Source organism: Necator americanus, chromosome II (genome assembly GCF_031761385.1).
Source record: "Necator americanus strain Aroian chromosome II, whole genome shotgun sequence".
NCBI lineage: Eukaryota > Metazoa > Nematoda > Chromadorea > Rhabditida > Ancylostomatidae > Necator > Necator americanus.
This window is the reverse complement of record NC_087372.1, coordinates 33457487-33471374: the sequence shown is the minus strand read 5'-3', so window position 1 is coordinate 33471374 and position 13888 is coordinate 33457487. Positions and strand designations below refer to the sequence as shown.

The following is a 13888-nucleotide window of genomic DNA, read 5'->3' as shown; positions in this document are numbered from 1 at the left end:
GTAAAAAACGGCCCGGAAGATGCGGCGCCGCACAAGACTGGCGCGCTCCAGTCGAACCTCTTGTACAAAATGGTGCGCCAAAACGAATGAAGCCGTATCTTCCGGGCCGTTTTTTACGGCAATTAGGAAGAAATGGACGGAATCACCCCCCTCTCCATAGTCTCCCATTCCGTATACGAATACTCCACCTGAAATCCGCACCACCTCAGATTCGTGGGATGATGCCTCTAATAGTAGGCGTTGATCAATCCCTGATGGATCCGCGTACAGGTTCGAATTCAATTCAGAATCCTTAGGATTTATGAATGAGGCATGTGTAGCCTATCCAATGACGTGCGGGGGCGTGTGTCCAGTGACTGTTTTTATCCTCCCAGACAAGTCTGGCACGAATTGTCGATTCTAGAGGCCCCCGCACGTCATTGGGATAGGCTACACATGCCTCATCCTAGAGGGACTTGAAAAGCTTGAGTGACAGTAGTGCAGTCTCGAACCATCGACCGTCCCAATCACAGTTGAATCTCTTACCGACCGCGCTACACGCACCCATATATTTTAGAAAAAATCCAATAAACATAAAATATACAGGAGATCACTAGATTCCTCCGATATTCGTGGATTTATTTGAAGATCACGAATGCGATGATCTATTTCATTCATGGAACAAGTCGAGACAGCTCATAAACTTGACTACTGACGCATTAGATGTATGCGAGGAGAACGACTCATACACTGCCCTGAGCGCACTCATCACACGTCGATGATAGTTCCAATCGATTTCATCGATTTCAACACCAATTTACTAACCGATAATTTTGAAATCCGTGATAATTCTGCACGAATAACCATCACTTAGCTTGTGAACCTCTACTCTGAACTTTGAAATGAGGTCTGCGTTTAGTGCGAGAATGTGAAATCAAAGAAAAGCCTGACTCACCTCCGTCAAAACACCCAAAATCCCGCTTTTTAAGAAGCAAGTGGAATCCGTGCAGTAGCACTTCTTCAAGGCAGACTCTATCTCTTATTCAGCTGAGTAAATAAAACTTCCCTATGCGGTAAATTGTTGTGCTTTTTCTCTGGAAATAATGGATTCTGAAGCGATCTCTCTCATATCTGAAGTTATTGTTAGTTCTGCACTTCTAACTCAACACCTGAATCAGCTGTTCGATTGACATTTCACTCTTTTTTCTTTCGCGATACGCTGCGAACCCGCGCGACGAAGAGTGGCGGGCTGCTACGCAGCGAACGAGTTGGCAAATCGCCAGACATTTCTGGCAACGTGCCATTCTAAAAATTTCTCACTTTTTCTTTTCACTATGTACTTTTCTCTTTCATTTTAGTTAATTTGTGGTTGGATTGTTTCCCTTGTGTCGTAGCACAGTTCCGTCTCTTTGAAGTGCGAAATTAACGATGTCGTATGAGTCATCGATGAGTTCTTTTGTTTGTTTGCAGAAATGGCAGACATTAACAAGAAAGACTCGATGGATGTTCACCAGAAGCCCGATCCTACAGATTATCAAGCTAGGCATGTTCCAACGAGCTCCAATAATGCCCATTTTCAGAATGTTGGTTTCAAATTTGTTTCAAGTTGTTAACGTTTACATTTCGTTTCGTTTACTAAGCGAGTTTCTCATTTCTTTTGTTCGTTCGGAATATTTGTGAAATTAAATATTGCCGCTCTTAGTTCCCTACTTGAAATCGACTCTGGAACTTTTCATCCTTCTACTTTTTTCCTGGTTAAGGTGAGCGATATGACCCACAAAGTTCAACCACCAGTTTTTGCACCCGTCAAATCGCCCCCTCCGACATATAATTCTAAGCCACCAGCACCTCCTCTTGCTGTTACTTTTCGAGAGGTAATAATGGGTTTTTAGTCTATGATTAGAAATAATATGAAGACTTAGTATCGTTACTTCATTCTTTTTTGGCACTGTGATCCAGCATTGCCTTTTTTTTTACTTTCTAGACTGGTGGTGGACCAAGTGTAGAAGAGCAGTGTACAATAGAGTGTATTCGTTCGTTCTTGGGATCTTCTGATTTCAACGAAGATTTATGTTTGAAAGCAATACGAGTGAGTCATACAATTCCTTTTTTTGTACTTTAAACCGTCATTGAAATAGCTTTTAAGTGTCGTAGGATTTCAGAGTTAAATTTTCTTAGTCCCTTCTGTCACTAAAGTCATATCAAGCATCGCTTGCAATTAGATCCTTTTTGCTAACCCAGTATTTTAGCACCCACGTTTGCGAACCCAGAAAGCAAGCAATGAAGAAGAATACCTGCAAGAGGTTGTCGGAATTTACATGGACGAACTAAACCATGCAGCTGAAAGAGACCAGCAGCGTTCACAAACACCACGTCCCGTAAGATCTCTTTTTTTTTCCTGTATTTACGTGAAAATCCTTGATTTAAGAACTGAGAATGGAGGGGAACAGGGTAGAGAAATAGATGCCGGGAAATTTTTTTCTTTGTTTTGTTTTGGTCGTTCTGCCTCTCTTGTCTGTCATTCCCCGTTGGCGTGGTATAGAAATCACTTTAGCGTTTGACGTTGTTGCATGTTAAGTCTAAATCTAATGAGAAAAAGCCACGTTTGAGGGTAGATGGTAGCAGTTATCACTAAAAGCAAATTCTGAGAGGAGAAATCTTGAATGAAGCTATTACAGCTGTGTTTCTTTTGCTACATTTACTGCACTGTGGCTTACGGTTTAAGTTGGATGGATATTTTTAGCTTTCTCTTTTAACGTTATTGTTATAAATTATTACTTGTCATGTTGATCATCGTGGCAACCTACTAGTTAAAGATGATCTCATTTTCCATAATTGAACTATAGTTGGAAGAAACAGTCTTTCGATTTTTCCTCAGCTCTTTGAGATATTTTGTTCATGAACATTTGCCTTGTTGAGAGTGAGAGGAAAATATTTGGATCCGTTTTTTAAATTAAATTTTGACCAATTTAGGCGCATGGTTGTGCTAATAGACCTATGCAAACAATAGAAGAAGCTGCAGCAGAAATGTCCCAACAAGGTGGCGCTGTACATGTTGTTCCTACAACATGTTCTGGATCTACGGCAGCTACTGCCACCCCAATGCCAGCGCTCCCATCAGCAGCTGAAAGGGAACAAAGCGACATTGAAAAGTTTGTTCACGTTGCTCTCTTCTTCGTTCTTATCTATCTATTGAATCCTTTCTTTCTATAAATCCATTTTTTTAGAGCAATAGCAGAGTCTCTGATTTCACAGGGACCACCCGGAAATCGTTCCTATGTCTCTTCTCTGCCGGCGAACCCTGAAGAGATGCTAAGGAAGGAAGGTGTATCGGTAAGTACGTTTGTTTGCTTCCACGCTTTCCTTTTTCACTTAATAGAAAAGCATTAAATTTTGGAGATTTATGAATGTATTGGAATTTGAATAACGCACGGTATTTTGCTTCCAGTTGTTGTGTTAACGATAGCAACTGCGGAAGAATTTAGATTTTGCAAATCGTGCAGAGAATCTTACGGAGCTTTTCTATTGAGTCATTTCTCTTTTTTTCTATTCATTTAGCTGCTAAATACCCAGAAAGCCATCATAACTCAAAAATAAGATTTCGTAGTTTTCCGTCACACTTTTTGCATCCTGCTTGTTCAAGATTCTCAATAAACGTCCTTAACATTGGATATTGCTATAGTCTGAAATGAGTCCAGTTTCGAAAACTGGATTTGCGACTTTACTGTATAAGAATGAGGTAAAATCGGATCAATTCCTACAAAACAGGAGGGATTTTTTTGAAATAACCTTTCGCTTCTTAATTTGTCTTGTTATCGCAGGTACGCCTACTGTGAATAAACGAACATCACCGAAGGTAAACTAACTAAATGTGAATAATATTGGAACTAATTTCATTCAGTGTTGTTATAGATTGAAATCTTTACATTGTTAAAGTATTTGAGCAGCTGCAGGATACAGCAGCATTTAAAGACTTCGTCTGTTCATAAATCACCACTCTTACCAACTCTATATGTCCCCTACTTCAGGTTGGCCTACACAATACAGGTAACACTTGCTGGTTCAATGTCGTGGCTCAATTGTTGTTCCATTTGCCTCGTTTTCGTCGCGTCGTCTACGAATTCGTCCCTAAACCATCGGACACTGTAAATGAAGAGGTTTCTTTTTTTTTATTTGGAGTCCATTCGCTTGTTCCATCTTTCATGACTGTGTTTTTCTAGCAAGCGACCGAGAGTGACTTAGTGGAGAGAATGCGGTTTCTTTTTGCATGTATGGACATTGGAAACAGACGTTACATTGATCCCACTGAAGCCCTCAAAATTGTTAGCGCTTTGGCAGCAAGAAGCAGGAGTGATGTTATTCTTGGACGTCAGCAGGTCAATATCAATTATTGTGTTTTTCAAATCCCAATCAATACTGCAGTTTCAGGATGCCTCTGAAATGATGTCCAATTTGATGGAATGGATGGAAAAAGGGTTGGATGCTCCACAAGTCGAAGAGGAAGAAAATGCGAATGAGCTAGCTGCTTCGGAGCAGGTTGTTGTTAGATCTAATTCTTCATTCTTTTCTTTCTAAGTCTCTCTTAGTATAGATATAGTACGTAGTGTTTTTTAGCAACAAACATCACCTCTCCCAACAAGCCGCAGTGTAGATGCGATGGAAACGTCTCCCGCTGCTTCTCTGGAGCAAACCCCTATCATTTCAGAAGTAGCTGCACCACCGCCAAAGGAAGATGCAAAAATTGAAGATATGGGTGAGCTTTTTCGCTAATTTTGTGAGGTGTTTAATGCTGTTCTGAGATGTACCTTTCCAACAGAAAGCTTTCTTTCAATGACAACTTGTTGAACGATTTTAGTAACGGATAGCCAGGTAGTTCCACCACCTGAGTCGACTTCACGATCACACCTTGACTGGATCCGCGATTTGTTCCATGGATATCAAGCAGAAAGGGCAACAAACGGTTTGTTTCATAACCATTACATACGTCGCAAAGGCCGATCATTCAAATTCTGTAGGTCAATTACCTAGACACTGCATCGTTTTTTGTTCTAAAATATCTAAGTACAGGCTTTAATTGAGTTACAGATAAGACCTGGACGAAACTTGAGTATACGTCTTTGTTTCCAATCCACGTATCTCATGGAAATTTACATGATGCATTGGAGGCTCATCAGTTTCTGAACGACTCTGGAAAAGAGGTAAAAGAAAGCTGTCTTTTTCTTTCAAAGACTTTGCTTTATAGAATATGCTAGCGTTTTTTTTAGTATTACTTCCTAACTTTTTCGTCTTACTACCAATACATGTATCGTTTTTCGAAGTCTAAAAAAGGCTTAATTATTTTCATTCAACGTACGAAGAATGTAGTTGATGTATCTGTCTTGAATATTTTAGGAACACTTGCCACGCTTCATTCTTACTAAGCAGCTTTATCAGCGAATTTCGGTCAGATATTTGCGGTATAGTTGGGTCAAAAAGACCTGAAGCTAGGTATAGTTACGAAAGCGGCTGTGTTCGATGCGGTGCAGCGTAGTAGGATCGAGCGGGAACCCTTGCTTGCACCGCGCATCGTTGCATTAATAATGAGGCTATCGGAGGTCCCATCTCGATTGCAGCTGCCACCAGGCTGCTCCGAGCGCTGCCACTTGCGAGGCTGCAGCGAGCTTCAGATCGTTTTGACCCCACCATATCATCATAAATGCATCACTCGTTTTGGTTTTTCGTGAGAGCGTTCACTTAGAATGGTCATTCCAGAAACTGTTGTAGGAGAAACGCTTTTTTAGATCTATTGCGGTACACGTGACAGGAGCCAAGTGCTTCCTAGGCGTATATTTCGAACAGAACTCAAACCATTCTTTACAGCCCTGGTTCGAATCTCTGCCTGCAGTGCTAATTTTCTCGCTGGGTCGTTATTTCTTCAACGGGACCAAGGGCGAAACTGAAAAACTTAACATGCGCTTTCACTTTCCTCGCACCATCTTCATGGATCGCTACATGGCGAGGTAACAGTATTACTGTTTTATTGCAACTAAATACGCTACTGTTCATTTTCAAAGTGTTTATTGTTCAATTCAGTAACTACGACGTTGTCAGCAATCTTCGCGAGGAAAGAAACCGTCTACGTAACGAGTTGGCCGATATTCGCGCTGAGCTAAAAGGGTAGGTCATATGGAATTAAAAATATCAGCGCATCTACTAGAACCAAGGAATTCTAAAAACTGAGTTTTCCATGGATGAAAGTATTTTTTGAAATGAAACGATGCAGCTCTTATATCCAAGACCGAAGCGGCGAGCTAGATTTTGTGAGGGATTTCAAATGGCTTTGCTTAGAATAATGCTTCTTTTGCTTGAGATCACTTGTTTTTTTTGTGCAATAATTTAAAACATTGTTTTCTGTTTACTCATTACACTGATTGGAGACTCTTTTGTCTTGAATTTATTGTGTGAAGAAGTAGATAGAGTATATCAGAAAACATTATTAAACGAGTATAAAGGAATGGTAATTGAGCGTAACATTTCTTCCTTTGCTCCTTATAAATAATAATAATGTTGCTTCCTTCAAGTTATCGGCTGTAATGAGTGTTTAGAATGAACGAATTTCCGGTTGGCGATCACTCTGACAAGATTGTGAATATCCTCAGAGCAACGTTACGTTTCATCGAAGGGGAGAAGGCTGATAGGTTGGTCTTGAATTTTTTTAGGTGTGGCTATAATCCTTCAAGTTTCTGCAACAATACTTCAGCAAGTATGCACAAATTTTGGAAATTATTATTGGACATCATAGCACTTGAAAGTGGAAGAAATTACAACCTATCTAACTAATAGGACATTGATTCAGCTTTTTTTAGCTATGCCTTGTGGTAATTTCCTGGTGTATTCTAGTTTCGAATGAATTTCGTATCCATAATTCGGCGCCATTTTTGCGCTTTGGCTAGCATTTTCTAAGTGAAAAACGATGTTCATACCCAGCACAAGGAAAAAAATCAATCAATTCTACATTTTCGCTTTTGTAGTTTAGTTCAGTCTAGTTTATAACTGTTTACACTTTCAATTGCTTTATTCTAGTGCTCCTAATGAGAAAATGGATGACGACACTTGCCCAATCCCATTGCCAGGTCCGGCCAACAAAGTCCACTCATTTGTCGAGGATAAGCCTGCTGGTAAGTTGGAATTCTGCTGCTTCATATTAACTAATCCTTTTTTCTGTTAAAGCACTGTAGTCATTGGTCTTTTCATTGTATTTCCGATTACAGTGGTACCTAGTGCCTCAAATTTGGCACAACTTTATGGTTTCATACCGGAGTTGGAGAATTCTATTAACGAACTGCGATCAAAACACAAACGTGAGCTTTTTGAGTCTTTTTTTTTTTAAAGATTAAGTGTTTTGTGTTCTATAGTCGTTCGCGAAATTTTGAGGAGTTCGTGGTAGCCTTTGCTTCAAAATAATCTCTTCGCTGTGAGCAGAATTACACACTTTGGAGAGTCCCTGTATCAAAACCACATGAAGCACGGACGATTGCGAAAGCGGCTGCGCTCGAAACGGCTTGATGAAGACAGCGGTTGGAATTGAGGTGGAACCATGACATCTGCAGAGATGAGTGACGGTAGCGAGTACCCTTGCATGTTCCTAACCGCTACTCTCCACTGTGCCGCTTCCAGCGCAGCCTCTTGGGCTACTGCCCGTGCTTCATGTCGTTTTGACCCAACAGTAGCAATGGTTATCAATTTTTGACATACTCTATTAGTCCGTATTCGGCGTAGGATTATTTTTGTATTGGTTTGCTTTTCTACTGTCATCCACATTACTGCTTTTTAAAGGCATCATCCCACGAATCTGGGGTGGTACGAGTTTCAGGTGGATTGTTCCTATACGGGGTCGTAGATTGTGGGGAAGAGGCTGATTCCGTCCATTTCTTTTCAATTGCCGTAAAAAAAACGGCCCGAAGGATGCAGCTTCGAATTTTCCCGCTCCAATAGAACCCGTTGTAGAAAATAACGCCCCGGAACGCTCGAACCTGCATCCTCTGGGCTGTTTTTGAGGGCAATTAGGAAGAAATGGACGGAATCAGCCATTCTTCACAATCTACGATAACGCTTTAGACACTTCAAACCCGTACCACCACAGATTCGTGGGACGCCGCTTGTCCTCTGAACAATTTGTTGAATTTTGCTCTCCTTAGAATTACTCGCACGAGAAGTTGAATTGTTGAAATTGATTGACGAAATCTATGAACGTGACGAATTGAAACAGAAGGGATATCAACTGCATGCGGTGGCTATTCATCAAGGTCACGCTAATGCTGGTCACTATTGGGCTTATGTTCGAAAGGGTGGGACATTTTGTGTTCTATTCAGATTCTCTTCTTTTATTATTCTTTGAATTCCTTTCTTTAAGGGATTGATGATGACAAATGGGAGAAATTCAACGATCAGAGAGTGGAAAGTGCAGCTTGGAGTGATATTGAAGCAGAAGCAGTTGGAGGCACTCGAACAACCTCTGCTTACTTTCTTCTTTATGTTAGTTCTGCTGCAGAACCTTGGTTATTTTCGGGTGAGTTGCTTTTTGGAGTACTACGAAGTTTTCCTTTCTACCGAGTAAGCATATTGTTATTAGTGTTTTTATTATTCAGATGATTGTCCAACCTCCTCGTTCCTTACTGACGATGTCCGCCATCAAGTAGAGTGCGAGAACGAAGCTCTAGAAACACAAATTGAGCGCTACCGTTGCAGTCAAAACGAAGATGGCAAGGGGAACGCTGATATGTATGAAGTGCCTTGTGAAGATCGTAGCAGCGGTTTCTCTCCGATTCCTCCTCCAGTCAACGATAATGAGCTCATGCTTAGTGCTTGTCCGACGGAAGCTGTAAGCAAACTTATGTCTACTCTTTTAGACTCATTGTCCGTTACTGCTAGTTTCTCGCAGTTTCTCTTCTTATTCCAATTTGATGATTCCTACATTGCTTGAGTCAGAACTTTTTTTAAACTCAAGCTTTTGCAGCACATTCTGCCACACCTTTTCTTTTCCGCTTTTTCTTTTTTTTTACCAAATTAAAGATCCTCATTTCTGTGCATGAGACGTTGATGATATCTAACAACCTCAAGAAACCCCTCATTTCAACAGTACCTACCCTGTTTCGACGGAAAGAATTTGGCCACATTCGTCTGACAAACTTTATTTAGGCGCTGGACGACCCGGAAAATCTGGCTGTCTCTTTGAGAATGTATTGTGAACCTTGGTTTGATGATGGGTCTTTCGAAGTTGAGAAACGAAAGGTAGCAACTGCTTTTTTTTATTATGCAACTTTATAACATTCTTGTTCATTTGTTTTTCAGCTGTTTGCGCTTTTGGAATTCAACAAGTCTACCTATCCACCAAGCTTCACGACAGACGCTGTTGTAGAGATGCAAGCCAAACTTCTTTATCACAACGTTTTGAAACACATGTTCAGCGCGTGAGTGCACTTTTTCCATGTCTCTTCAATGTAGTTACCTATTTCTTTGTTCCACTTATAAACAGTGCACATTTCCGCCCTTTTAATATGGGTAATACTTCCATTACAGTCTCGTTCGAAAAGCAGAAGCATCTGGAATTGAGGTGAAGCCGGCCGAAATTTACAATAAAGTAAGTGTGCTTTTCAACAAGGTTTTGAACCAAGATGCTTTTGACTCGCTTAGTTTATTTTTTTTTCATTCCTCACGGAGTTCATTATCTATACTTCGCGACTTTTGTCAACAGTTTTTTTTTTTGCACTTAAGCGTATTAAGTAGTCGAAAGAGAGAATCCTGTAGGATTGAATTTGTACTTCTTTTTTTCACTAGCCGCTATGTTGCGTGTGATTCTTTCGCGTGTTGTTTTGTCTGTTATATCTGTCTAGGAGTAATATTATAAGACTTGTATAAAGAGCTGAGCTTTTAGGTTATCAGCAATTTCTACAACGAAATTGAGACTGTGCAGGGTAACTCGCGATGTCGTCCACTTCGTAGTATGCCGGAATTCTGGTACACTATGGGTTACCGATACCCTGCCAAGGCAATGCGGTTTGCTCTCGTTCGAGCATTTATTTGCTCAGAATTAGAGTAAGTGGTACTTGCTATATAAGTCTAGGTTTTATTTTTATTACTTCAAAACCATATAGTCTGATACCATTTAAACTTTTATCTTCTATGTGTGTGTGTACTTGAAGGGTACTTATTTTGAAAATCTGAGAGCTTAGTAATTCTGTTCCTCCTTATTCATTATACGTAATATTGCTTAATCATTATTATATAGAGAAGTGGCAAAATACGCTCAAGACGAGATCACGGAGTTCATGCAGATCCCATTCCATCCACATTACATCGTCCTCTTCCATGTAAATCGTTTAATCTCCTAAATATCTTTATTTGAGATTAACTACTTAACTATTTCAGCGTGCAACTCATCTATATGATCTAATAAAAACGCTGTGGGGAGTAATACGATCGGTTGCAGCTGAGATTAATCGGCATCACGGAGCGAACATGCCAAGACTGTAAGTTATCGCAGTTATACGGAACTTTTTATGTGATTATTAAAATATTTCCAACTGAAGACATTTCTTATCATTTATGCTCCTGCATAGTCCTGTGGAGGGCGGGTGTGGCGCTATCGGAAAGAGGTCCGTTGTAGCTACACTGTCGATGGTTCGAAACCGCTCTAATGCTGAGCGAACCTTTCATTCCTCCAGGGTCGATACATTGGGACTAGACGTGTCTTGGAAGATAAGAACACTGACTTGATTTCCGATTGCCCCCCGCAACTCGTTGTAAAGGCCAACACGCGTTTCAAAACCTCAACGATTACGAATTGCCGTAGAACGTGCTGACGCATCCCAAATTTATTGATACCCCACTGACTTTATCCTTTTTTATAGTCTTGTGATGTTTTTGAATATGAATGATGGAAGTAGTGATCCACATTGATTATGCGAGTGATCTATCGGATGTTTTCATCCAAGTTTGCTTTGCAAAATAACTTTACGAACGTTGACCTCAAGAACTCATAATAAATGAAAGGATAGGATTTGGGATGTCACGTAAGGCATTTAGCCATTGTAACTCATCGTGCAAGCTATAAAAAATGTAGTGGACTTTATTTTGTATTGCTCTATGCTGTTCAGTCTTTTATTGTGATTTCTTGGCATTCTTCTCTTTACAGATCATCCAAATCTATTGAATCCATTGTGAGGTTACTGAAGAAGGCCAGATGTGTCACCCACATCTACGAACGAGTGTATATAGAGATTGGTAACATTCGAGTAAGCACTCTCAGAAGCGTTTTATTTTTTGTTTTTGTTCTTGTAATTACGCTATACGTATCTCTATTTCAGGGCCCACAATATCAACAACATGTAGAGTATGTCATCCCAAGCTACATCATTCGAGGAATCAATATAATTCCAGTTTTGGTGTGTCACATATACATCTTTCATTATTTTGTTAAATTTTGATTTTGTTTTTAAATAACAAAAGCGAAGGGATATTTATGCTTTTGCTTTTATGCTTAAAAAAATACTAAATAAATTCAAGGGACTATTTTCAGTGTATGTTTGCCACGATTGTCCAGTACCTTGTGGATCGTGTCGCACCCCGAGAAGACATTGCTCAATCATTACTTGGTTCCCTGATATCGGTTGAACTGGAGATAAATCGATTGGCTATATGGGCTCGAAATGGCTGCAGAGACTCGGAAAAGGTGTGACTGTTATCCCTCTTGAACTACGGATACGGATACGTTCAGTTTATTTTTTCGGTGCTATCCCATCAACAGTTAAACTCTTATTAAACACTTCTTCGTGCTCAGGTGATAAATCATATCAACGACACCCTCAATATGCTTGTTGCTATGTTCCACACCGCAGCAGCGAACCAGAAAAGAGAAATATCTCGAGTGAGTCAGACAATGCACTAAAAATAGAGCAGAAAACTATCCCAATTTTAATTTTTTGTTGAAGTGTAGAAATTATAATTATTACTTTTTTTGCTAGCTATTTGTGCAGACATATGTTCAGTTTAGTTTTTTTTTTTTTTTTTTTTTTTTTGGCAAGAAGGCACCTCTAAAATGTTATGACTCATTTACGGATTCGGAAGACTATTGATTTTTTGATATCTATTGATTTTGAAGCATTCATATTGTTCTGAAATGAAGTTGATTGCTGGAATTTCACAAAGTTTTGCCCAGATTTAATTTCTTTCGTTGCCTCTGGTTTCTCTAGAAGCTATATATATTATATGAATTACGAATTGGAAATTGAATGCTCAAGGTTTGGTATTCTGATTCTTTCTTTGCACTGACAGCCCGTCAGTTATTTCTTCCAATTCGAGAACTTCTTACTGCCATTGTCATTATTTTTACCTTGACGATCTCAGAGAGGCGTAAAACTTCCTCTCGGGGGTCTTTTTTTTTGATAACTCTGAGCTTTGAATAATGGTCTTTGCAGAGGATCCACGGTGCAACTCAACCTGATCGTCATTATGATGCTTCTATGCAGAACTTTGTAACACAATCTACTGACATTTGTCACGAAATAGAGCAGGTACGTTGGATTAAGGAATGTGAATTTATTTGTAAACGCTTTAAACCGATCAGATTTCAGGCTAGTTACCAGTTATCCCTGTTGGGATTAGCAGATCATGCAGAAGCGGACAATGTTTACACAAGAATGATGGCTGTTGTCAGTGACATTATCAACAATGCGATGCAGTTTGACGAGAAGACAAACCCAACGGCTGCTTTCTAACCAATTATCAATTACTGTTTCCGAAGGTCTGCCATCATAGCATTGAAATTGCCTTGTCTTTTGGATGTTGGCTAGTGGATAGGCGAAGGTACAGTTGTTAAATGGTGCAGAAGAAGAACATCGTGCAGCTAAGCCGACATGTCAGCTTCGTTTGTGAAGAAGAATTTCGAAGCTGACACCGTACTTAACTGTGTATATTGCAGCTTAATTAGCATAATGTTGGTCGTCCATCTCCTCCTGGCGCTGCTAGTAATGAACACGCACTGTTTCCTTCGCTTGTTTTGCTTTGTTATTGTACGGTTGGCGAAATTCAGTCCAATGACAGAATGCGTGATGTAGCTAGCTTCTTAGTGTGTGCTAGTCGTATCGGGAACTGCCTGCAACATCTTTCATCTATTATTGTCACCTTCTTCGCTTTCCAAAGTACGGTCACAAGTACTTACTTAGATATTTCATTATTTGAAATAGGTCACGAAACAAATAGTACCGATATGAACAGCTAAATTTCTAAACATACCTTTCAAATGAGCATTTTTAACGATCCGGCTGTGTTCTGAGTATTGGCTGCAGCACCACTGTACGTGTATTAAGAGTTTTAACTGTAATATGAGGCGATGGTCAGATCACTCGGCGAACTGACTGTTGCATCATCAAATGAACCATCTAACCTGCAATAACTCTTCCTTCCTCCTCATAAAGCAGCGTTGTCCCGTGTAACCAGTTGTCCCGTATTGGGTACTGAAGGTGCTTCCTTTCTGGTGCCAATCTATGCTCGCATTGACCGCTTAGATGACGCGTTTAGCGCTCTGTGTTCTCTGTTGTGTCGTCGTTCTTGCCAATTGCTTTGTTATTAATTTAGTGTGTTACATACGCACGATTCTTTCTCACTTCATAATGTTCCTCTTAAATTTTTTTGCGTACTCTGAAGCTTTCATCTCTCCGAGTAGGAATATGCGCTTTGCGTAGCGTCATATCGTTCCCCGTCAATCACTTCATCATTTTGCTTTCTAGATTCTCATTTTTTACATGAGTGATTCACGTGTAACTACTGTATTTTCACACGTTATTATCGTATTCGTTTCGTTTTAATTCGTTGTTACAAATGTAGACGATTGTGAGGTGCAGGAGGGTGCGTGAAGAGCTTTTTTTTCTAG

General features: G+C 40.0%; 1 protein-coding gene across 2 annotated transcripts; it reads left to right on the top strand.

Moving 5' to 3' along the window:
• Window positions 1-218: 218 nt before the first annotated feature.
• On the top strand, window positions 219-12734 carry RB195_020296 (uncharacterized protein; the record flags this gene model as incomplete). Of its 2 annotated transcripts, XM_064188534.1 has the most annotated exons (33): window positions 219-270; window positions 1450-1562; window positions 1740-1853; window positions 1964-2068; window positions 2229-2357; window positions 2953-3131; window positions 3207-3312; window positions 4008-4136; window positions 4200-4355; window positions 4408-4515; window positions 4594-4732; window positions 4835-4939; window positions 5065-5177; window positions 5839-5978; window positions 6052-6135; window positions 6564-6656; window positions 7042-7136; window positions 7230-7319; window positions 8157-8306; window positions 8372-8527; window positions 8607-8839; window positions 9157-9249; window positions 9310-9428; window positions 9538-9598; window positions 9893-10053; window positions 10247-10328; window positions 10387-10487; window positions 11153-11252; window positions 11325-11402; window positions 11537-11689; window positions 11798-11884; window positions 12435-12530; window positions 12591-12734. In XM_064188534.1, the coding sequence occupies 33 exons, from the start codon at window positions 219-221 to the stop codon at window positions 12732-12734; spliced, it is 3864 nt and encodes a 1287-aa protein (XP_064044415.1). The 2 variants fall into 2 exon arrangements, with proteins under 2 accessions (XP_064044415.1, XP_013295979.2); XM_013440525.2 differs by lacking the exon at window positions 219-270 and having other exon boundaries at window positions 1452-1562.
• Window positions 12735-13888: the final 1154 nt, after the last annotated feature.